The sequence below is a fragment of the Microcaecilia unicolor genome, unplaced genomic scaffold (genome assembly GCF_901765095.1).
Source record: "Microcaecilia unicolor unplaced genomic scaffold, aMicUni1.1, whole genome shotgun sequence".
Classification (NCBI taxonomy): domain Eukaryota; kingdom Metazoa; phylum Chordata; class Amphibia; order Gymnophiona; family Siphonopidae; genus Microcaecilia; species Microcaecilia unicolor.
The window spans coordinates 1-21746 of NW_021963031.1; the positions used below are offsets into that span (position 1 = coordinate 1).

The 21746-nt window shown below is 46.9% G+C and overlaps 1 protein-coding gene and 1 long non-coding RNA gene across 5 annotated transcripts in view; one reads left to right on the forward strand and one right to left on the reverse strand.

Moving 5' to 3' along the window:
* Nucleotides 1-18: 18 nt before the first annotated feature.
* LOC115458795 lies at nucleotides 19-19339 on the forward strand. Of its 2 annotated transcripts, XR_003940151.1 has the most exons (4): nucleotides 19-327; nucleotides 8269-8275; nucleotides 14836-14845; nucleotides 14983-14992. It is a non-coding gene; the product is annotated as an uncharacterized LOC115458795 (long non-coding RNA). The 2 variants fall into 2 exon arrangements; XR_003940152.1 differs by lacking the exons at nucleotides 8269-8275; nucleotides 14836-14845; nucleotides 14983-14992 and adding exons at nucleotides 4895-4899; nucleotides 19328-19339.
* Nucleotides 4031-21746, reverse strand: part of LOC115458794 (protein MGARP-like) — a 46246-nt gene continuing 28530 nt past the window's right edge. Inside the window, exons 4-5 of one of the 3 annotated variants that reach the window (XM_030188604.1) lie at nucleotides 19062-19070; nucleotides 4031-4195 (exon numbers count right to left, since the gene is read on the reverse strand). In XM_030188604.1, the coding sequence (XP_030044464.1) occupies nucleotides 4149-4195; nucleotides 19062-19070 (56 nt within the window). In that variant the 3' untranslated portion in view covers nucleotides 4031-4148. Of the gene's footprint in view, nucleotides 4196-15850; nucleotides 16141-19061; nucleotides 19071-21746 lie in introns of those variants that run through there. The other 2 variants (XM_030188605.1, XM_030188606.1) reach the window with 2 other exon arrangements.

Genomic DNA, 21746 nt, shown 5'->3' on the forward strand with positions numbered 1-21746 from the left:
CTACCCTCAACATCTTAATTAGGTTTGGAGTGGATTACAATATAGAACAAAAACAGTTGACCAAAATTACAATATCCAGCAAAAATTAGTATACAATTGCAACTCAATAATTGGAAAGTACATATCTTCTAAGTAAGTTTGTCTTAGAGACATTTTACAAAAATTTTAGGCTAGCCCATGATTTTCAAATACCCAGCCGGATGCATTATGGGACATTCAGCATTGATAGCAATGGGCAGAATTGGGAGCAGCGGAACACAACAGGGCCTTGGGATGTAAACTCATAATCAGGACTGGCCAAAACGTCTATTTCCTGGAACTGAGAGAGTTGGCAACCATACTAAGTCTACTTGAAAGGCGGATGCAGAATACTCAGTTCTACATTCCACTGAAGCGCCGCCACTGCCGTGTTTGTACCTCAACACAACAGTAAAAAGTGGCCAACAGCTGCAGCTTGTTGAGCACCTTGAATGTGCTTTTGCAAACTATATTCAGATGTTACTGTTAGTCTTCTAAAGAGAAGCTACCACTCACCGACATTTCCACTAAAACACTATGGGGGTCCTTTGATTAAGCTACGGTCAAAGCGGCCTTAGAATATCCTTGCACAGGCTTTTTGTACCATTGCAGTAAAATGGCTGATTTTCCTTTTTTTGTGTCAAGGGCCATGCTCCAACGTTGCTATTTCAATAATATCATAGAATAGTGTTACCAGTTTGAGTCAATTATTACTTGAAGACCTCAGTCGAGCGGAGTTGTGGAGCAGTGTATATTCTTAGCTACCACTCTCCTATTGTCACTAACACTACATAAGCATCCTATATAATAAAACGCACCTCCAACATTCTGAAGCCGAGAAAGTGAAGCCTTCAAGCCTTGAAGCATTCCTGCAACATTCCGGAACTACGTGTCGTCAATTGAGGAGATGGAGCCTTACAGAGCGCACGAATGCTTCAAGGCTTCACTTTCTCTCACTCTCGTCTCAACACACACCCACTCCGTCTCTCACCCCCACACTCTGAGGAAAGGGGGGCCTGGAACCCGGAGGGGAGGAGAGGGAGGGAGGGAAGGAGGGGGTCATGGAAACTCGAGCCCCGCACACACACCACACACTCACTCTCTGTCTCTCACATACACTCTCTCACACTCACACTACACGTACACTGTCTCACACACTCTGTCTCTCTCTCTCTCAAATATACACACTCTGAGGAAAACCTGCTAGCGTCCGTTTCTTTTGTGTCAGAAAACGGGGCCTGTTTTACTAGTTATTCTATATTACTGATTATACACCAACAGCTTATGTTAATGGTAGAGCCTTACTCTTAGTTTGCTAACACTGCTATTAGCACACAGCCATTAAAAAAAAAAAAAAAGCAGTTTGAGCACTTAAGGGGTCTTTTACTAAGGTGTGCTAGAACTTTAGCTGGTTCTAAAAACGGTGACATGTCCATAAATGGGTGTCTCAGCATTAATTGCCAGTTAAAAATTGTATCACACCTTAGTAAAAGACCCCTCTTACAGATCTAGTGTTGTAGGCAGTAAGGGCTTAAGCAGTAACCCTGCACTAACCGGTTAGCACGTGGTAATATAGCTATGCTGATTCGTGCAGGAGCCCCAACAACCCCCCCCCCCCCAAAGAAAAAAATTAAAGTATTTTTAGCACAGTTAATGCATGCACATTTGGAATTCACTGCAGGACCCCTAAGCGCAGCCCACGGTAAGCATGCAGCAGTACTTACTGCATCCTAGTAAAACAGCCCCCTTTACTTCCGACTGTCAGTTTCCAGGTGGTCAGGAGCCCCATTTTCAAGCGTGATTCAAATTCACATAACTTAATTGGTATAACAAGCTTACGTGTGTGTTAGCAGAGTAAAAAGAAAGCGATTACAACTTTAAAGGGAGCAGTGAAAAGACCAGGGGGTACACAGCTGGAAGGGCAACCTGATGTCTACACGGGGGGGGGGGGGGGGGGGGGGGGGAAGCCAGACCTTATGGTGGGAGGGGGCCAGCGTCTGAGGTTGAGGGCACATTTGAGTGCCCCCTGCCGCCACCTCCTCGCACCCCCCCTTGCCTCGCAATACTTTTAGAATTTGACGTTATCTATTTTTATGTAGGAGTCTATGATTATATGATTGAAGCTGGTTTGCTCATTTTTTCCTAGGTGTAGCTCATCTCCACCCATGGAAAGTTTGTGCTTTGCTCTAGAGACTGGTGTTTTAACAGACGTGGTAGGGTTTCTCCTGGTCCTTGGAAGCTGGCTGCCTTCCTTGCCTGACAATTGCAACTCTCAACAGTGAGCACGGGTAACTGTTCTTGAACAGCACGCAAGCTACAAATCCCTTCTGTACCTGAGAAGCATTGGACTCTGGGGGACAACAGCAGCTTGTTATTAACCTACAGCAGAAAAACACTTTTCTGATGGTAAGAACGCTGTAGTAAGATGCTTAATTTTTTTTAATCTTGAAAAGGGGGAGGGAGGATCATACACAATGATATTTAAAATTTTTAAATAGCAAATGTTAGACCGAGCCCTGATAAAACAAGCCAACAGAAAACCAAGGCTAGCTGGAAATATGTCCCAACCCATTTCTCTAGGGCTAGGTTCCAGGCCTTGCTGGTCCCCTCCTATGCCACTGTACTTTGTTCTGAAACATCTTAGCTTTGATTTCGTGTTAGTGCTATTACATTTTTCACAGTTTCTAGTGATAGCCATCTTTCCAACTGTATGTACCAGTTTGTTGTAGTATAATTTAGGCATCTTAGAATGACAGCATCTTGACTCAGCATCAGGGGTACTGAGGAAGGGCTGCACAACACTGCCGGCCTCAGCAAAGTTACTCATACTGCTGCAATAAAATAAAAATCAGCACTGAATTCTAAAAAAAAAAAAAATATATATATATATATATATATATCTTATATATATATATATATATATATATATATATAGTGCTGTTACAATGCATGTTAGTCTTCACTTCACCACATTCAGGGAGGACAGTATATTCAGTATAATCTAGAATTCACTGAACAGTCTCCAATTCAGGCCTCCAAAAAGGTTAAATGTATATTATAAAGAATCTCTAAGTCGACTAGGCCATCTCTCTCAACCTGACACTTAAAAAAAAAATTGTACATATTCATATCCCATTCCAACAACCCAGCTTATAAAGACATCTTCTTAAAATAAGGCCCAATTCAAAACGGCTTTACCTTATTCCATGCCTATATGCTGTGAAAATTTGAGAACATGAGGCCAAAGACTAGAAAGTCCACTCTCACTTGTGCCATCCTGATGCAGTACTGTAGAAAAATGTGGGATACAAATGCAGCAAAATAAATAAATAGAGCTGACCACAGAGTGCAGGCTGTGGATAGGTGGAGATTTCCAGGATAAACAAGTTATGGGGCTGGCAGGAGGGCAACAGCTGGCATAGCTTAAGCCACAGAGCTAGTTAAAAATCTAACATGAACCAAGGGAGATCTCAATGTGAAAACCCTGTTTCAAAAAAAACATCACACCAAAACAAAACCCCCTGTGCTTTTGCCTCTGGAAATCCTTGTGAAAAATTCAGAGGACATTTCTTGTGGCCAGAGCTGTTAGCCTACATGACAAATGTACAGAAATCTGGGGCAGACTTTTACCAGCACTACCATTAACACGTAGAAAAAGTTAAGCTGAGTAATTTGATGCCTACTTAAACAAAATCTTTTGTTGGAAACCCCACAGGACCCTTTTGAAGAAATGATTTGCCCAACTTGTTCACTAAAACTTTCATGAAATGTTCGTTTCTAGATAACCCCATGAAGCACACATCACTGGTCTATAGGAAAAAGCTTAATCTTGCACAGAGGTGGCCTTTGTTCTAACGCCAGCGTCCTGCTCTGCCTTCCTACAGTTGACGTTGCCACAGGTTCTTAGCCTCAGCCACCCCTTCCCTGTGGCGCTGTAGGTGCTGCAGTGCTCTGGTTCTGCTCTGGGGCCTCTCAGCACCGGCCTTCGGCACCGTTCCCAGGACCCCTCCTCAACAGCTTCTACCACAGCTGCCTTGCCATCCTCCTGAACGGTTACTGCTAATGTCTCCACTGCAGCTTCTCCCGGAGCTGCTTCAGCGGTCACCGCAATAACCTCCACGGCAGCTGCTTCAAGGACGGTCTTTGCTCATCTCAGCGGATACAGTCTCCTCACCTTCTAAAAAAAAATGTATTTAATACAACAAAAAGATTTTTTTTTTTTAAGAAAACAAAACATAAAACAGCACATGCAGCAGAAAACAAAACATGATGCTAACCCAGTGCCTTCTACCATTTTTATGCAAACAGAAAACCTTCACAAAAAAAACCAAAACAGGAGTCTTCTTAAAAGTAGCCATCCAGAGAAGATAACTGGACCATGGAGCAGCAGAAATGGCTTCCCTCATTCTAGAATGTGTCGTCATTTGTTCATTTTATATTAAAACTATTTTATTTCGTTATAAACTGCTAGGGTCAGCTACTGCAGCACTCAGTAAAGCATTGTTGTAATTGGGTTTTGTTGCAGGAACCAGAACACCATGGGAATCTAATTACTGGTGATGAATGCAGTTGGATTATTCTAGGCCGAGTGGTCTCTTATAGTGACACGAAGTAGCAACCAGCATCAACATTTTAGAAATGTGCGTTTGTTGTCATTTATTTATTTTTATTGCATTTGTACCCCACATTATCCCACCTACTTGCAGGCTCAATGTGGCTTACAGAGTGTTGTTATGACATAGTCATGACAGGATCTTGTATACAATCGGTATCAAGCAGAAGATGTATATGAGGTATTAGAGAAGGAGGTGTTAGAAAGGGTGGTGTAAGAGGTGTATTGGGTGGTGATTTGTGTCGTTAAGGGTTCTTTTTGTAGGCTTTGTTGAAGAGATGTGTCTTCAAAGATTTGCGAAAGTTGATTAGATTGTCCATGGTTTTCAGGGCTGTGGGTAGTGCGTTCATAGCTTTGAGGAGGGTAATTGTGTTGCACCTTGGTTTGCTCAGTACAAAAAAACTGTACCTGTAGGAAGCTTAACATTACACCAGCTTTCTTAGCCGGCTTAGTATACCCTAAGGAAGGCAACCTGCCTTGATGTACGGCTCCTTGTTTCCCTTATTACAGACCAAACTGACAAAGGCTACAGCAGCTACAGAAGGTGCGATGGCTTCCATAAGATGAGCTATGAGGCCTTCATTAGAAAATGATGATTGGGAAATAAATAAAAGTGGAAGAATCATATTCCCTTAAGTCCCACTATGTGAAGGGTCTCTGTTTGCTTTTAAATAAATGGTAGTAAAGAGCAAGGAGTTAACAGTAATAAACATGAGAACAAAAGAAAAGGAAAACTGATTAAACAGGAAGTATAGGCTACGGACAATGATCTCCAATTTTTCATGTATCATAACAGCTGTTGAATGGTTCCCAGTCCCTTGCCTACATCTCTCATCAGGTCCAATTTTGGGGGTAACAATAGCAGGCTAAGTAAAGCTGCTTGTTGAAAAAAAGACTTGGGTATTATTGCACACAACCTGAAAACCAGATCCGCCCCCATCTTCTGGAGAAACAGATTTGGGACTTGCTCTCTAACACATTAGACTCATGGGTTAAAAAACATCCACACTGTTTTTGCTTGCATTAAATCAAGTGTGATTAGCAGCTTTTTTATATAATCACTGTACCCACAAATTTAGTGCCACCATGCTATTAGTACAGACTGTTGTAGCATCAGATTAAGAATGGTTGATACTTCTCGGTTTAAGGCTTGAGTTGCATTGCTTTGCTTTCCCAGTTCTGGATGCATCTCGATGGCCACAAAAAAAAACCCCAACCCCCCCCCCCCCCCCCCCCCCCCCCCCGAACAGTTGCTAGACGAAAGCAGGCACCAGTATGGCACACCAAATATGATTTAGTGGATGAACAGACCGAATACGGCTAGAATTGGGCACCTGCCTGAATCAGAGATATAAATTAAACTTTGCACAAAGACTGACAACTTCAGAGGTAAATAATCAGACTTTGGTCATTAAAGTGAAACATCAACTTAAACGAGATGTGTAGCCAGACCTCAAGGTGGGGGGGGGGGCACATTTGGGTCACCGCCTCTCCGCTGCTGTAACATCTTGGCTAATGGAGGTCCTCAACCCCCACCAGCTTTAGACTTTGTCCAGCGCTGGTCTCTGGCGCCGCCTCATTGCCTGCTCCTGCTCTCTTCCCTCACGTCTGGCATACTCCTTTTAGTGAAACTGAGCACGCTCAATTTCACTAAAAGGAGTGTGCCCGACATGGGGGGGAAGAGACGGCAGGGCAGGCAATGAGGCGGCGCCAGAGACCAGCGCTGGGGCCCAGGCCCCCACCTAGCTACGCCACTGACAAACAGCAGATACACAGACTGCCAGTGCAGAGAACAGTGAAAAGTGTCGAGTCTGTGTTCATCCAATCCTCTTTGCTGTGCCCTACTACTGTGACAGTGTGTTCTCACACCAAACGATTGTTCATTCTGGACTGTCTGAACTAGGTTAATCTCTTGATCGCTGCTCCTAGTTTGCCTTTGACTGCATAAACAACTCTGTTCAGATTTCGATGCCTGTTGGCGCTGAACAGGTGGAGCAGGACGACACACGAGCCCTAGCCACACCATAATTTTCCTGCCAGCTGTCACTTTTTCTTACCCGCTAAGCAAGAGGGAGATTCTCCTTTTGCTGCTCCACCCTTGGATCCTTGACTGGCTCTGGCCGCCAGTACTGCATGCTTGTTAAAATGGGAGAGTAACGGCTTCCAGTTTCTCACAAGAAACAGAAGTAGCTGCTTAACTGATTTTATATTTTAAAAATGCTTTTATTTATGAATTTGCAAATTTACACACGATTCTTTCTTCCTGTATTTCTTCAATCAAGAGAACATTAAGGAAATGTATAGCAAAATAATTACAAATAATCTTCTTCCTTAGACCACAACAACAGATCGGAGTGGGTGGAATTAATTAGGAGTATATAGCAGTGGCGTAGCCAAGGGTGGGCTGGGGTGGGCCCAGGCCCACCCACTTTAGGTTCAGGCCCACCAAGTAGCAGCATACCTATAATGTGGCTGGCAGGGACCCCAAGCCCCACCAGCCCAAAACTCCCAACATCTTTTTGCTGCCGGTGAAAATCTGGTATTTAAAAGGTATACGGGGGAGAGGGGATGTTTGAAAGACCATATGGTATGCAGGCAAGAGAGGGAAAAACCAAATCACTTGTAGGACAAGGCGAAGTGCTGCCCACCCACCTTGGGTCCAGGCCCACCCAAACTTGGGTGTCTGGCTACGCCCCTGGTATATAGAAGAAAAAATAAATATCTAGCAAATCAAACCAAGCACTTGCATGGATATGCTAAAAGAAAATTGCAACATATTCCTAGTCTCAGAATGCATAGCCAAAAAGGCCTCTCCTCTCGAGGAATTTTAGTCACAGCTGGAAATATCCAGATCTTCTGACCATAAAACAAACTCTGAATGATGAACTCTACAGTCTGAAGACTGCAATCAAATATTGGTTAAAGACAAAGTAAATTCTCCGAGGACAAGCAGGCTGCTTGTTCTCACTGATGGGTTGACGTCCTCGGCAGCCCCCTCCATCGGAAAGTTTACTAGCAAAGGCCTTTGCTAGTCCTCGCGCGCCCATGCGCACCGCGCATGCGCGGCCGTCTTCCCGCCCGAAACCGGCTCGAGCCGGCCAGTCTTCTTTCGTCCGCGCTCGGTACGGTCGTGTTACGCCGTTCGTGCCCCAGAGAGTCGACCTCGCGCGTCCTTTTCGACGTGTTTTCTCTTGTTTTTTCTTCTAAAAAGTTCAGGAAAGCGCTCCGGAAGTGTTCCGGAAGACCCTTTCGTGTTTTCTGCCCTTCCCGTATTTTTTCTCAGCTTTTGCCCCGTAAGTTTTCTTTCGTTGTCGGGGTAGGCCTAGTTTGGCCTCGGTCGAGATTTTTCTCCCTCTAAATTTTGGTGCTTCAATTTCGCCATTTCGGCTTTTGATTTCGCCGGCGTGATTTTTCCGCCCATGACATCGAAGCCTTCCAGCGGCTTCAAGAAGTGCACCCAGTGCGCCCGGGTATCTCGCTCACTGATAGGCACTCTGCGTGTCTTCAGTGTCCTAGTGGCCCAGCACCGCCCTCAGAACTGCAGTCTGTGTTCCCTGTTACAAAGGCGGACTCAGGTAGCGAGATTAGCCCAGTGGAACGTTTTGTTCTCGGGCTCTTCGTCGACATCGGCACCGGAGGCATCGAGTGCACGACGTCGTCAGCGTCCGGACCATCTTCCTTGGCTGCCGCTCCATCGACTGCATCGAGGCATCGGACCTCTGCATCGGCGCCGAGGCATCGGGCGACCTGCATCGACGTCGGTGGTACCGAGACTTCGTCTGTGATGTCGTCGGACGGAGGTGCAATCGTCAGGAGTGCAGGTGAGGGCTGGTCCATTCCCCTGCTGGTGGCGGTGAGCCTTCGGGTGGGTCTCTCCTACCCTGAGGGCTCCTGCGGTACAGCCCCCCGGGATCGACCCTCTTCGGTCTCGGCCCCGAGGAAGCGACGGATGGATTCTACGTCCTCCTCGTCGGTGCCGGGGAGCTCCGGTGACATGCTTCGGAAGAAGTCGAAGAAGCATCGACACCGGTCTCCTCCCCGTGTCGGCACCGAGAGCTCTGGGTCGCGAGGGATTCGGCACCCAGCAGGCATCGGCACCGAGAGGACCGCTCACCCTCTGTTCAGGAGGTGTCGATGCGCTCCACTCTGGACAGCCCGGAACAGCCTCCTCGCCCGGAACAGGTTTCTGACGTCGACGCCTGCATCGACCTCTCAGCCTTTCTCTGCAGCCACTCTAAACGAGAGCCTCCGGGCCGTTCTCCCAGAGATTCTGGGAGAGCTGTTGCGCCCTACCCCTCCGGTACCGGCGGTGCTTGCGCCTCCGGTACCGTCGAGCGTGGCGCCGGCTGGCCCATCGCCCAGGTTGAGGTCCCCGACGTCGGTACCGCGTGCGGTGCCGACCGCGGCCACCTCCCAGGAAGGCTCCCCGACTACGTCGGCGGAGGGAGCTTCGCCGATGCGGGCCAGGGAGTCTACCTCTCGACGCCCCCACCGTGGACGGGGTTCCACCGAGTCGAGCAGGGCGAGGTTGCAGACACAGGTTCGTGAACTTGTGTCTGACACCGAGGGTGAGGCCTCGTGGGAGGAAGAGGAAGATCCCAGATATTTCTCTGACGAGGAGTCTGAGGGTCTTCCTTCTGATCCCACTCCCTCTCCTGAAAGACAGCTTTCTCCTCCCGAGAGTCTGTCTTTTGCTTCCTTTGTCCGGGAGATGTCTACGGCCATCCCCTTCCCGGTGGTTGTGGAGGACGAGCCCAGGGCTGAAATGTTTGAGCTCCTGGACTATCCTTCTCCACCTAAGGAAGCGTCCACTGTTCCCTTGCACCATGTCCTAAAGAAGACATTGCTTGCGAACTGGACAAAACCTCTAACTAATCCCCACATCCCCAAGAAGATCGAGTCCCAGTACCGGATCCATGGGGACCCAGAGCTGATGCGCACCCAGTTGCCTCACGACTCTGGAGTTGTGGATCTGGCCCTAAAGAAGGCTAAGAGTTCTAGGGAACATGCTTCGGCGCCCCCGGGCAAGGACGCTAGAACCTTAGACTCCTTTGGGAGGAAGGCCTACCATTCCTCTATGCTCGTGTCCAAGATCCAGTCTTACCAGCTCTACACGAGCATACACATGCGGAACAATGTGCGGCAGTTGGCGGGCTTGGTTGATGCTCTTCCCCCTGAGCAAGCCAAGCCTTTTCAGGAGGTGGTCAGGCAGCTGAAGGCGTGCAGAAAATTCCTGGCCAGAGGAGTTTATGACACTTTTGATGTTGCGTCCAGGGCCGCTGCTCAAGGTGTGGTGATGCGCAGGCTCTCATGGCTGCGTGCCGCCGACCTGGAGAATAGACTCCAGCCGCGGATTGCGGACTCGCCTTGCCGTGCGGACAACATTTTTGGTGAAAAAGTCGAACAGGTGGTAGAGTCTCTCCACCAGCGGGACACCGCATTCGACAAATTCGCCCCGCCGGCAGCCTTCAGCCTCTACCTCTACAGGTAGAAGATTTTTCGGGGGAAGGAAGACTGCTCCCTATGCTTCTGGTAAGCGTAGGTACAATCCTCCTTCCCGACAGCCTGCGGCCCAGGCTAAGCCCCAGCGCGCTCGCTCTCGTCAGCAGCGCGCGCCTCACATCCAAGTGTCAGTGCCGGGCGACCTGCCGGTCGGGGGGAGGTTGAAAGCTTTTCACCAAAGGTGGCCTCTCATAACCTCCGATCAGTGGGTTCTGCAAATAGTCCGGCAAGGATACACCCTCAATTTGGCCTCAAAACCTCCAAATTGTCCACCGGGAGCTCAGTCTTACAGCTTCCAGCACAAGCAGGTACTTGCAGAGGAACTCTCCGCCCTTCTCAGCGCCAATGCTGTCGAGCCCGTGCCATCCGGGCAAGAAGGGCTGGGATTCTATTCCAGGTACTTCCTTGTGGAAAAGAAAACAGGGGGGATGCGTCCCATCCTAGACCTAAGGGCCCTGAACAAATATCTCATAAAAGAAAAGTTCAGGATGCTTTCCCTGGGCACCCTTCTCCCCATGATTCAGCAAAACGATTGGCTATGCTCTCTGGACTTGAAGGATGCCTACACTCACATCCCGATACTGCCAGCTCACAGACAGTATCTGCGATTTCAGCTGGGCACACGCCACTTCCAGTACTGTGTGCTACCCTTTGGGCTCGCCTCTGCGCCCAGAGTGTTCACAAAGTGCCTAGCTGTGGTAGCAGCGGCACTTCGCAGGCTGGGGGTGCACGTGTTCCCATATCTCGACGATTGGCTGGTGAAGAACACATCCGAGGCAGGAGCCCTGCAGTCCATGCAGATGACTATTCGCCTACTGGAGCTACTGGGGTTTGTGATAAATTATCACAAGTCCCATCTTCTCCCAATGCAGAGACTCGAATTCATAGGAGCTCTGCTGGATTCTCGGACGGCTCGCGCCTATCTCCCAGAGACGAGAGCCAACAACTTGCTGTCCCTCGTCTCGCGGGTGCGAGCGTCCCAGCAGATCACAGCTCGGCAGATGTTGAGATTGCTGGGCCACATGGCCTCCACAGTTCATGTGACTCCCATGGCACGCCTTCACATGAGATCTGCTCAATGGACCCTAGCCTCCCAGTGGTATCAGGCCGCGGGGGGTCTAGAGGACGTGATCCACCTGTCCACGAGTTTTCTCAAATCCCTGTATTGGTGGATGATTTGCTCCAATTTGACTCTGGGACGTCCCTTCCAAATTCCTCAGCCACAAAAAGTGCTGACCACGGATGCGTCCCTCCTGGGATGGGGAGCTCATGTCGATGGGCTTCACACCCAAGGAAGCTGGTCCCTCCAGGAACGCGATCTGCAGATCAATCTTCTGGAGTTACGAGCGATCTGGAACGCTCTGAAGGCTTTCAGAAATCGGCTGTCCCACCAAATTATCCAAATTCAGACAGACAACCAGGTTGCCATGTACTATGTCAACAAGCAGGGGGGCACCGGATCTCGCCCCCTGTGTCAGAAAGCCGTCAGCATGTGGCTCTGGGCTCGCCGTCACGGCATGGTGCTCCAAGCCACATATCTGGCAGGCGTAAACAACAGTCTGGCCGACAGGTTGAGCAGGATTATGCAACCTCACGAGTGGTCGCTCAATTCCCGTGTGGTACGACAGATCTTCCAGGTGTGGGGCACCCCCTTGGTAGATCTCTTCGCATCTCGAGTGAACCACAAAGTCCCTCAGTTCTGTTCCAGGCTTCAGGCCCACGGCAGACTGGCATCGGATGCCTTCCTCCTGGATTGGGGGGAGGGCCTACTGTATGCTTATCCTCCCATACCTCTGGTGGGGAAGACTTTGTTGAAACTCAAGCAAGACCGAGGCACCATGATTCTGATTGCTCCTTTTTGGCCGTGTCAGATCTGGTTCCCTCTTCTTCTGGAGTTATCCTCCGAAGAACCGTGGAGATTGGAGTGTTTTCCGACCCTCATCACGCAGGACGAGGGGGCTCTTCTGCATCCCAACCTCCAGTCTCTGGCTCTCACGGCCTGGATGTTGAGGGCGTAGACTTTGCCTCTTTGGGTCTGCCAGAGGGTGTCTCCCGCATCTTGCTTGCTTCCAGGAAAGACTCCACTAAGAGAAGTTACTTCTTTCATTGGAGGAGGTTTGCCGTCTGGTGTGACAGCAAGGCCCTAGATCCTCGCTCTTGTCCTACACAGACCCTGCTTGAATACCTTCTGCACTTGTCTGAGTCTGGTCTTAAGACCAACTCCGTAAGGGTTCACCTTAGTGCAATCAGTGCATACCATTACCAAGTGGAAGGTAAGCCGATCTCAGGACAGCCTTTAGTTGTTCGCTTCATGAGAGGTTTGCTTTTGTCAAAGCCCCCTGTCAAGCCTCCTACAGTGTCATGGGATCTCAATGTCATTCTCACCCAGCTGATGAAACCTCCTTTTGAGCCACTGAATTCCTGCCATCCGAAGTACTTGACCTGGAAGGTCATTTTCTTGGTGGCAGTTACTTCGGCTCGTAGAGTCAGTGAGCTTCAGGCCCTGGTAGCCCAGGCCCCTTACACCAAATTTCATCACAACAGAGTAGTCCTCCGCACTCACCCTAAGTTTCTGCCAAAGGTCGTGTCGGAGTTCCATCTGAACCAGTCAATTGTCTTGCCAACATTCTTTCCCCGTCCTCATTCCTGCCCTGCTGAACGTCAGCTGCACACATTGGACTGCAAAAGAGCATTGGCCTTCTACCTGGAGCGGACACAGCCCCACAGACAGTCCGCCCAATTGTTTGTTTCTTTTGATCCCAATAGGAGGGGAGTGGCTGTAGGGAAACGCACCATATCCAATTGGCTAGCAGATTGCATTTCCTTCACTTACGCCCAGGCGGGGCTGGCTCTTGAGGGTCATGTCACGGCTCATAATGTTAGAGCCATGGCTGCGTCGGTAGCCCACTTGAAGTCAGCCTCCATTGAAGAAATTTGCAAAGCTGCGACGTGGTCATCTGTCCACACATTCACATCTCATTACTGCCTGCAGCAGGATACCCGACGCGACAGTCGGTTCGGGCAGTCAGTTCTTCAGAACCTGTTTGGGCTTTAGGATCCAACTCCACCCCCCGAGGGCCCTGTTTGTTCTGTTCCAGGCTGCACTCTCAGTTAGTTGGTAAATTTTTTAGGTCAATCTCAGTTATGTCCTCGCCGTTGCGAGGTCCAATTGACCATGGTTGTTGTTTTGAGTGAGCCTGGGGGCTAGGGATACCCCATCAGTGAGAACAAGCAGCCTGCTTGTCCTCGGAGAAAGCGAATGCTACATACCTGTAGAAGGTATTCTCCGAGGACAGCAGGCTGATTGTTCTCACAAACCCGCCCGCCTCCCCTTTGGAGTTGAGTCTTCCCTTGAAGTGTATTGTCTTGCTACATACTGGACTGGCCGGCTCGAGCCGGTTTCAGGCAGGAAGACGGCCGCGCATGCGCGGTGCGCATGGGCGCGCGAGGACTAGCAAAGGCCTTTGCTAGTAAACTTTCCGATGGAGGGGGCTGCCGAGGACGTCAACCCATCAGTGAGAACAATCAGCCTGCTGTCCTCGGAGAATACCTTCTACAGGTATGTAGCATTCGCTTTAAGAATGTTGCTCTCAAGAGTATTCAGTTATAGATTCTTCCAGAATTGCAGACCATCATCATCATGTGACTCCCGACTCCGGCTGCCCTCCGTATCTCCCTGGGTCTTTTTCTGAGTAAACAGGAAGATAATAAATCTGTTCAAAAGGTGGAATAGCCTCAGAAGACTCCAAAACTTCCATCAAATATTTCGTGAATAAATCTAAAGGCAACATCCCAGGAGACTGAGAATTCCAACAGACGAATGAATATCCAGCTGTTGATGTTTCCAATCTACTCAATCCTTCAATGAATTGCTATCTTATCCACTGCAACAGTAGCTTTTAAAAACATGAAAGGTCTAACTTCATCTTGAATCTGCTTAACTTGGCTAGTAAGTTGTCATTTAACATCTGCTAATAATTTAGTCAGTCATTCTTCCACCTTATTAGCCATAATGGTTACCTCTACAGTTGACTTGAAGACAATGGAATCCAATTTCTGAAGAACATTCCAGATCTTATCAAGTGTTACATCTGCAGGAGCTTGTAGCAAGGCTTCAGCTCCAGTAATCGCCAACCACTCTGCATTTCCATCCACCTCAGGTCCACCTTGGAAGACACCATCACCACATCTTCAGGGGCACATATTCCAATCCCCAACATAGACATAGTTGCAGGACAGGGAGGAGTGCTAGGAGCCACAGGGGACAACCAGATCTTATGCTCCAGCAGGGCGATCATTCTTTTCTCATGCTTCGCAGCAGGGCTCACATCTCCAGTAACCGACGATGGTCCGACGCCAAAGCAATACAGTCTGCTGGACTAGGGGTACACTGCAGGCTGCAGAGGCAGCAGACCTCACTGCTCCTGTCTGCTTAGTATGCAGCACATGTAGCAAAAAAGCAACAGACAAAGTAAAAATAAAATCCAACAGAAAACATCCGTGCTTCTCTCGGCATCAGAAGCTTGGTGCCATCTTGGTCACTCCCCAGCCTCACAGTTTGCTGATTTTAAACATGCAGTGCTGGCAGTCAAAGCTGGTCAAGGACAGAGTGGCAGCAGCAGGAATATCCCGTCACTCTGCAGATGATTTAAAAGGTGCTGATGTTGGGAATGTGAAAAGTTGTGGCTTACAGATTCATGTAGGAGCAATGGGGTTGGCAAACAGGGGCTTCCACCACATGACGTTGAGGATAGGTGGCTGGTCGCCAACGAACAAGTGGGAGAAAGTATAGAATGAGACACTGAGGGGGCGGGGGTTAAAGGTGGCATATGTAGGGAAAGTGAAGAAAGAAGAACTGGGGTTGGGGATGGACCTTTGTTCCTCCTCTGAAAAAGGTCGTTTCACGGTCCCCGAGTGCACGGTCTGGTGAAAGCACATTTGGTAAAAGTACTGTAGTTACGAAGGGTAGAAGCAGTGGAGTAGCCAAGGGTGGGCTTGGGTGGGCCCAGGCCCACCCACTTTGGGCTCAGGCCCACCCAGTAGCAGCATACCTATGATGTGGCTTACAGGGATTTCCAAGTCCCACCAGTTGAAAACTCCCAACAACTGTCCCTCCTGCATTCCTTGTAAATAGCAGATCTTCGCCTGCAGTGAGCAGCAGCTGATACATACAACTCACACCAGCCCCACAGCCTTCCCTCTGACGTATTCCTGCCTATGCGGAAACAGGAAGTTGTGTCAGTGGGAAGGCTGTGGGGCCAACATGAGTGCATTAGTTGCTGCTCACTGCTGGTGAAAATCTGCTATTTAAAAGATATGCGGGAGAGGGGGGATGTTTTGAGAGACCATATAGCATGCAGGTAAGAGAAGGGAAGGAGAGACCAGATCACCTGTGGGATGGGGCGGGATTCTTCTGCCCACCCATCTTGGGCCCACCCAAAATTGGGTGTCTGGCTACGCCCTTGGGTAGAAGAACCTATAAAGCTAAGCATGAGACAACACTACATACTCTGTCAAGTTAGTTTACAAAACAGGACATGCATTCCTGGTTAGTCACATGGACCCCCCCCCCCCCCCCCCCCCAAAAAAAAAGTAACCTGAAATTGAAAACTGAGCAAAGGAAGAAGGAAAAGAAAACAAGGCAGTTGGGGAAAAGAAAAGAACAGCATCTGACAGCCCAAATGATCACATTGAAAAAGAACAGACTGACAGCCAAACTCAACATTCAGAGCATTTTATTGGAGCATAATACACAGGAGTATCCATCCAAAACAGCCGGCACAGCACTTGTAAGCTTAGCAACAGTGCCTTTGGTTCTAATATTATTTCAAAGTGTTCGGCACAGCTGGGTGTGCGATGGCTTTGAGAGCACGAAGGTTAATTATTCCATGTCAGAAAACTGTGACATTTAAAGAGGAGAGTCAGGCTGCCAGGCACACGCTACTGAAGGACTGTCCTGTGTCTTTTATCTCCTCGTGTTTGGAAAGATTTCCCCCTGGGATTTTACTCTGGAAAGTGTAAAAGTAGAGTGAGAATTAGAAATAGTGAATTAATTGCCAATTAATTGCCATTTTTATTAATAAAAATTAAAAAAAAATCAGAAGTTAGGGAGATTTTTTAATTCAAATTAAAAGAGGACGGCCAAAATCATATTTAAAAAGAAGAAATGAGAGGATGTGGAGCAGACCACAGTTCCTGCACGCTCCCTAATAAAGCTGTTTGACATACCCAGTTCTGAAAACCTCAAGGGCTGAACAACTGGGCCGACAGACATTCCCACTCCCACCCTCGTGTCAATCTCAGAGATAACTGTGTGGGGGCAGGGTTTACTTTCTGTTCAGATTGTGTTAAATTCTGATCCATCTGCACAGAAATGTCCCAATACTCCAACACATTACGCATGGATTAGTGTTCTACTAGTATTCATCTTTACTAAAACAGAAACACTAAAGGTCATCCCACATAGAATGGCCCAAGGACAATCTCTGTATGATTTCTTCTAGCAGAATTTAAAGTTTCAATAGAAAACATGGAGAAAGGAGCTTACAACGTTCTCCACAGTAGCCAGTCAGTGCCCAATTGGTCAGACTTCAATATTAAGACCAGTGTGATCCTATGCCATAATTATTTTTTTTTGTGTGTTAAATGACTGAATTTAAAGGGGGGGGGGGGGGGAGGAGGACCACTTAGTTGGGCTAGGTTAAGGTCAATAAGATTTTACTGTTAACATCTTTTGAGTTAGTGGCCAGTCTGGTCAGGCTTATACTATTACATAGTAACATAGTAAATGACGGCAGAAAAAGACCTGCACGGTCCATCCAGTCTGCCCAACAAGACAAACTCATATGTGCTACTTTTTGTGTATACCCTACTTTGATTTGTACCTGTCCTCTTCAGGGCACAGACCGTATAAGTCTGCCCAGCACTATCCCCGCCTCCCAACCACCAGCCCCGCCTCCCACCACTGGCTCTGGCACAGACTGTATAAGTCTGCCCAGCACTATCCTCGCCTCCCACCACCGGCTGGCTCTGCCACCCAATCTCGGCTAAGCTCCTTAGGATCCGTTCAAGACTTAAGGCAATGTTTGTACTACCTGGGGGGGGGGGGGGGGGGGGGGGGGGGGAGAAAATTGCGATTTCTGTGCTAATGCTGCTGCTCATATGAAGCATGATTCTGGTGTTCAATGTAGGTTATATTTAACTAGTTGGAGTTGTTCAACATGCTGGGTTATCAATAAAAATTGTTGGAAATAAATGATTGAATTTGATCACAGGGCTGCAATATTTCTGCATACTCTGAGGGCATCCTTTCACCCACTCCATGACCTCAATAGCAGGTTATAGTTAAGTCTTCATTTATCAGGCTTCCTCTATAGGTGCATATATATTTTGAAACTGTTTTGTATTCGATATTGATCCAATGTTTGTCCCAAAAATTATTAGAATGGTTCAAAAATCAGCAACTGTGATCACAAAGTACATTAAGCAAAAGAACAAAATAATTGCAGATAATTCGTTTGTTCTTTTGCTTATTAATAGATTTTGTAATCACCGTTGATTTTGAAGCCTTGTGTGTTTAACAGTCTAAATCCTGGGGGCAAACATTTGATCAATATTGAGTACAAAACACTTTTTTATTATTAAATTTGTTTATTAATTTTAAACATTACAACAAGAAAATACTTGTTATTGAAATACAGCCATGATTCATAAGAGGAAATTAAACAACATTTAAGGAAATATCGTACAATTATACAGATATACAAATCGTATTCTATCAAATTCCTATAACAAATTTTTTTGCTTCATTAGACCACATTAAGGTGAGAGAGGGGTCGGTGGAATTTAGAGAGGATTTAAAACAAGTATTTATTAACAAAATTAGAAGAAAAAAAAAAGATAGTGGCTTAACATTCCCACGTTATATTTATATCGTTACTGCTGCCTTGAATCAAGAAATGATTTAAGGTGTTCAGGTGAATAAAAAGTGTATTTAATCTGACCCAATTTAACAATGCATTTACATGGAAATGCCAAGAAGAAGTTCCCTCCTATATCAGATGTTTTTGATTTTAACGCAAGGAAAGCTTTCCTTCTTTGTTGGGTAGATTTCGCTACATCAGGGAAAATCTGAACTTTAATTCCCCCAAAACAGGTTTTCAAGTTCTTAAAATAAAGTTTCATTATATTATTCAAATCCTGTTCAAAAATGAATGACACAATTAAAGTGGATCTTTCAGTATTTTCATCCAATGTCTGTTCCAGTATTGCTGAAATATTATTTAAGTCCAGATTGACTTCTTGAAGCTCTTGAAAACACTTTTTTTTTGGAAATAGTGTGCACCTATAGCGGAAGCCCAATGAATGAAGATAAATATAACCCAAAGAACCACCATATTACTGTTAAGGTCTTGGAGGAGGTGAAACTATATTTTGAGGGCATCCTCTGTTTGCATATTATTTAATACTTTCAGAAATACTGCAGCACTGTGATCATTTTCAACAATTGTTTGAAAATTTCATTTTTGTGGCATAGAATCACACTGGCCTTTACACTGAAATCTGTATTGGTCCAGTGTTTGGGAACAGCAATTGCTGGCATGTACACAAAGCTGCCTTCGACCCTCTGCTCAATTTTAAAAAAATCAGGTTGTGTTCAGAACGGGGCTGCCATGACCAAACTCCTGCAGTGTGCAGCGTAAGCCTGCATAGCACTCTTATTCCAACATAAGCACCATCTCTCTCATTCATTAGGACAGGAAGCGTTTCAAAAGCCTCTTAGTGCAAACATGACCCAGAAAGCGCCTTCTGTTAACTTACATCCTATACTAAGCCTTTGGCTTTCCTGGTGGCCCAGTCAGCATTAAAGAATTTAGACAGAAAAGACAAAAAGCAAAAAAAAAAACAAAAAAAAAAAACACACACTTACCATTGCCAGCTGGAAAGAAAAAGAAAAATAATTTCAGAAGTCATTTTTTTCAAAAAAAGCATTCAAATACACCTACATCTGTGATAAAAGATCCATTTCAATGAAGAGGCCACTCAACAGAAGATGGGGCAGGAGTTCTCAACCCTGTCCTCAAGACACACCTAGCCAGTCAGGTTTTCAGGATACCCTCAATGAATTGGAAGAAACCACTATGAAAAAGTCACAAGGAAAAAAAAAAAAAAAAAAAAAAAAAAAAAAAAGAGTAGGATATCTAATGGCACTTCCAACACAAAATCAAGGAGGCGCGAGGTCCATATAGGTAAAGTTTACAAAAAAAAAAAGTTCTTACCACCAACTCGACACGAAGCTGTGTCCCTCAGCACTGTAGCCAAAAATACCAGAAAAACCAGAGACAGTGAGCCTGAAATGGCTATGTATGGAGTAAAAGGCACCTGAAGAGAGGACTTTCAAGTGCAAGCAAGTTATGAGGCAAAAATTATTTTTGCAAACTGCAATTCCTCACACTGCGATGAAGGCAACACCACCAAAACACAGCTGTGTCGAGTCTGAAAAAGACTTAACACAATAACTTTTTTACCTATATGGAGCTTAATGTCTCCTTGGTTTTATGTTGAAGTGCTATCAGATACCCTACCCTCAATGAATATGCATGAGAAACCTGCATACAATGTTTTAAAATTTCTCCTTAGTTTGTCAATAATATAACTTGAAAAGCTATAGTGACTTAGCTTTTGTATATTATGCTGTGCTCGGCTTATGCTCCACAAAGTTTCTCTGTACAGCTTCCTCAGGAGCTACCGGCAATAAGACCATCACTAAATATTCACCATCATTCACACTGTCATCATTTCTTGCCAAATATGTGTAAAATCTTAGATCTGTTAAGACGTATGGAGAGTGCTCCACCCTCCGAGATTACACCCATCTGTCCAGGGCACACTCCACACAGTCCCATATCGATTGTTTGCTGCTTGCCCGGCAGCTGTTTGGTTCAATAGTCAAGGCGGACATACGTCCATGTGTTATTTCGGATCATGCTTAGATTGGAGTCCATGAGTACCAAGTGCTTCGGGTCGCCGTTGGATCTTTCCTTTGGAACTTTACAAGGACTTATCTTTTCGTGTCAGGCACTTAAAGTGTTGGAAAGACTAAAACCCATAATACCCCCCCATGAAAACAACCCTATCATTTAATGGGACGCCGCAAAGCCGGTGTTGCGAGAGGAAAATCATTGGTTACTCTCACCATGTCCGAAAGGTTAGGGATTGGGAGATAGTGCGTTTGGGGTCACCAACTGCGTTCCACACGTCGACTTTTCAGGCATACACATTGGGTAGACCACAGGCAACAGGTTTTGTACCTTTGGATGGTGCTAAATTAATTTTTGCATCAGCGGGCCGCTAAGTCCCAAGCTTATTACAAATATATGTTATACCAGCTCAGCGATAAAGTGGTTTGCCTGTTAGATCTCCTGGTTTCGAGGAGAAGTTCTTGTCAAAAGATTATAGCCATAAGCGATGGGAAGGTGTGTGTGGGGGGGGGGGGGGGGGGGGGGGGGAGACAGTGTATGAAAGATGAGGACATCTGTGTAATTTTTTAATTCTTTTTACAGGGGGATTTACACTACTCTAATGGATGATGTATTGGCGAGCAGTTTATCTCTCAATAATTTAGAGCTGCCCTCCATGTCTCAGAAGGATAAATATCTGCTGAACACACCTATAATAAACGAAGTGCACTGGGCAATTCAGCAGAGTCCGCTTTTGAAGGCCCCAGGTGTGGATGGCTATCGAGCTGAGTTTTATAAAAATTGTGGAAAGCAGTCCCAGGGAGACCGGTTTTCTGCCAGGAGGAGGCAAAGTGCGGAACAGTGGTCACAATGGCAGGGAGTTTCAGCTGAAAATGCACTTGCATTTTCGGCCAAAACTGAAGCATAGTCAAATCCAGAATTCGGGCTGGCTTCGGCGCTGAAGTCGAAACTGTGTTGGTCTCTACTTGTACCTCTAAGAAAGAAGAAAGGAATAAAGTGCATCAGTCTATGCTTTTAAAAATCAAAACAGAAGGGGGACACCCAGAAAGATGGCATCTTAAGTGGTCACGCGTTTCTGAGCTCCTGACCCTGCTGTATAGGAGCTTTTCCCCATGTTATACATGGGGAAAAGAAAAGGGAAAACCGGGGTCAGCCCTCCGCCAATCCTGAAGAAAACCTTACCCTGCGAAAGACGACTCTGGAGAGGTTTGGCATTCAGACGTCGGAAATGCTGGCATCCACCTCAGCTGGATCCGCGATGCTGTCGGCGGATCATAGCATAGAGGGAGCCTCGTTAAGCCCTCCCTCTAACGCAGCTCCCCCACGACCCGGAAGCAGTTTGGTGTCGGCTGAGGAACAGCGTTGAGAGACGCCCGGTGAGCAGCTGATCTCCCAAGCTGCTGGAGGAGGACCCACCGCTACCTCGACCCCAGAAGTTTTAACAACTAGAGATATGCGGGCAAGTAAGCCTTTCTCTTCTGATCTGGGAGCTGCCTCCATTGGTGTTGGGGGATATAGAAAACCAGCTGTGATGACCATGGAAGCCCTGTGAGATGCTATACAGGGACTGAACTCTTCCCTTCTCCAGGTAACCCCTTTAGGGGAGAAGTTTCTGACTTAAAACAATCACATCA